General features: G+C 62.9%; 1 protein-coding gene across 1 annotated transcript in view; it reads left to right on the plus strand.

Annotated features, from left to right (window-relative positions):
* Positions 1 to 2,809, plus strand: part of AP1M1 (adaptor-related protein complex 1, mu 1 subunit) — a 29,802-nt gene that overhangs the window by 20,952 nt on the left and 6,041 nt on the right. Inside the window, exons 6-9 of the mRNA XM_010845593.1 lie at positions 390 to 516; positions 1,238 to 1,380; positions 1,823 to 1,894; positions 2,500 to 2,658. Of these exons, the coding sequence (XP_010843895.1) occupies positions 390 to 516; positions 1,238 to 1,380; positions 1,823 to 1,894; positions 2,500 to 2,658 (501 nt within the window). The remainder of the gene's footprint in view (positions 1 to 389; positions 517 to 1,237; positions 1,381 to 1,822; positions 1,895 to 2,499; positions 2,659 to 2,809) is intronic.

Consider the following 2,809-nt stretch of genomic DNA (forward strand, 5'->3'; position numbering starts at 1 on the left):
CTGAGAAAAGCTCACAGAGCCCAGTAGATGAGCAGACACTGATAGAATCCCTGCCCAGGCCAGCCAAGCACACAGCCTCCAGCCACCAGGTCTGCCCTGGGCATCCTAGGGCACCTCAGAGGGGTCAGTGTGTGAAAGAGCCCCCAAAAGGATTCCAGGCACAGCATCAGCTGGCCCATCCAAGAGGGAGGAGCCTGCTGTGGCCTGAGACCTAGAGGGCAGGGCCCACGGGTGTCTGCCTTCCAGGTCTGCCCTGACACTGCCTCCTCAGCCAGGGGACAGAGAAGGGCTTCGCTAGTGGGATTGGCTGGGAGGGTCACACAGCGTGGTGAGGGACAGTGGCCGCTGGCGCGGGGCCTCCCCTCACCCCCAGCCCCCGGACCCCCCAGGTCAGTGCCAACGGGAACGTCCTGCGCAGTGAGATCGTAGGCTCCATCAAGATGCGCGTCTTCCTGTCCGGCATGCCTGAGCTGCGCCTGGGGCTCAACGACAAGGTCCTCTTCGACAACACGGGCCGTGAGTACCCCGCCCAGGCCCGGGAGCGTCCACCTGAGTGGTCAACAAGTTCACCTTAGGCATATTGCCTTAGAAACATTGTCGCGTTGTTTACAATGGTGAAAACTGGTCAGCTAACGCCTGGGCCTGGAGGACACGGGGGAGTGAAAAATCCTCCAGTCCAGTCCCCGTGTCGCCTCTCAGGCCACACGTGCAGATGGGCACCTCGGTGGTCACACAGAAGGTCCTCAGCCCCGCCCTCCTGCAGGGACTGCAGGGCTCGTCTCCTCCTGGGCCCAGTTTCTGTCCTCACCCCTGGCGTTGGGGCTGGGCTGTGCAGAAACCACAACAGCGGCTCAAGCTCGCCCTGCCTGGCTTGGGTATAATGCTTTGTGGAGTGGCAGGCTGGGGTGGCCTCCGAAGCCCAGGGCTGCTGGGGCTCTGGTGTTCCCAAGCTTGACCTCCAGCCTCCCCTCCCACCCACAGGAAGGTTGTCATAGTTACATCAGCAGTAGCGCTCGTGAGGGTGTCTCAGACATCCACCCAGCAGAGCAGCTCCCCTCGCAGGACTGGGCCCGACTCTCAGCCTCTCTGGGCCGAGAAACTGAGATGGGATCCCAGGGACTACAGGCCCAGGGCCCTCAGGGGACCCCGAGTCAGACAGAGGGGCACCATTGCTGAGAGAGTGGCCCTGGGGACCCAGGGTCTGCCTGTCACGCCCTCACACCCCCACTCCCTGCAGGTGGCAAAAGCAAGTCCGTGGAGCTGGAGGACGTGAAGTTCCACCAGTGCGTGCGGCTCTCGCGCTTTGAGAACGACCGCACCATCTCCTTCATCCCGCCCGACGGCGAGTTCGAGCTCATGTCCTACCGCCTCAACACGCACGTGAGTGCACAGTCGCCAGCGCCTGGGCCCCAGGCTCCCACCCCTGCCTCGCCCCAGCAGCGCCCCCCTTCCCTGCTGGGTGGGAGCCGCCGCCTCCATGGTGAGTCTCGGGTCTGTGAGGTGATCCGTGGGACGGGCACAGTGCCCCAGGGGCAGCCGGGCTCCAAGGAGCCTGCTTGTCAACATGAGGCTCCGAACTTTGAGGAGGTCAGACCCTTTGCGCCATTGCCCCCTTTCCCCAGCAGCGCCCCAGAGTGTCCTCTGTGATGCTTTCTGCATTCTCTCTCTGTTCTGACCCATCCTGGCACCGGCTTGGATTCTCCCAAGAGCCCCGGTGCTGGGCTCACACCAGGCCCAGTGGTCACTTGCCCTGTTTCCCCTCTGTGAAAGGGAGCTTTGTAAAACAACTAGGCGAGAGCACCGTGTTCCCTCTCCCCGACAGGTCAAGCCCTTGATCTGGATCGAGTCCGTGATTGAAAAGCATTCCCACAGCCGCATCGAGTACATGATCAAGGTGCGTGTGCATCCTGCACGCAGCGTCAGCCGGATGTGCAGGGCGTAAGAGAGGGGGACGTGGGTGGCCCCGCATGGTACGGGCTTTCCAGAATCTCTGGCCTGTCTAGCGCCTTTGACACAGGGTCCTAACGCAGAACTGGGGGCACACGGGGGCTCTTGTGAGCCCTGCCCCGGGGCTGAACCTGTGGCTGCCATCCATGTTGTCTCGCTGTGAGCTCACCGAGAGTGGGCCTGGGACACGGGACACACACCCCAGGTCCTAGGTGCTGCCACCGTGGAAGCAGGCTGTGACTGAGTGTCCAGGTGGCACACATCTGCCACCCAGTGACTTCATCCATCCCAGGCCAGTCCGGGTGACGCAGACATTGTCCCCGGAGGCCAGGACCGCAGAGAAGGATGGGAAGCCCCAAAGGCTGAGGAGACAGGCGGGTAGAGGTTAGCTTCCAAAGTTGAGCTTAAAGAAAACCTCAGAGGGCAGGAGAGGCTGGGGGAATCCCACAGGCCAGGCTAAGGGGTTTGTGGCCCCTGGGGAGCAGGCTGAGTGGGAGCTGGGCTGTCTCACCTTCACCCTCCTCACCCTTGGCCCCACTGCCTCATCTCCAGGCCAAGAGCCAGTTCAAGCGGCGATCAACAGCCAACAATGTGGAAATCCACATCCCTGTGCCCAACGATGCCGACTCACCCAAGTTCAAGACGACAGTGGGGAGCGTCAAGTGGGTGCCCGAGAACAGTGAGATCGTTTGGTCCATCAAGTCCTTCCCGGTGAGCACCCTCTCGGCAGGGCCACCCCCCAGACCCTCACCCACACCCGCCTGCTCCCTGGGTCCCACGCAGCGTGGCAGCCTGACCAGTGCGGGCCCCTCAAGCCCACGGCCGGGATCCCCGCCTGCGGCTTCAGGGAGGCTCAGAAGGG

Source organism: Bison bison, unplaced genomic scaffold (genome assembly GCF_000754665.1).
Source record: "Bison bison bison isolate TAMUID 2011002044 unplaced genomic scaffold, Bison_UMD1.0 scf7180017864221, whole genome shotgun sequence".
Classification (NCBI taxonomy): domain Eukaryota; kingdom Metazoa; phylum Chordata; class Mammalia; order Artiodactyla; family Bovidae; genus Bison; species Bison bison.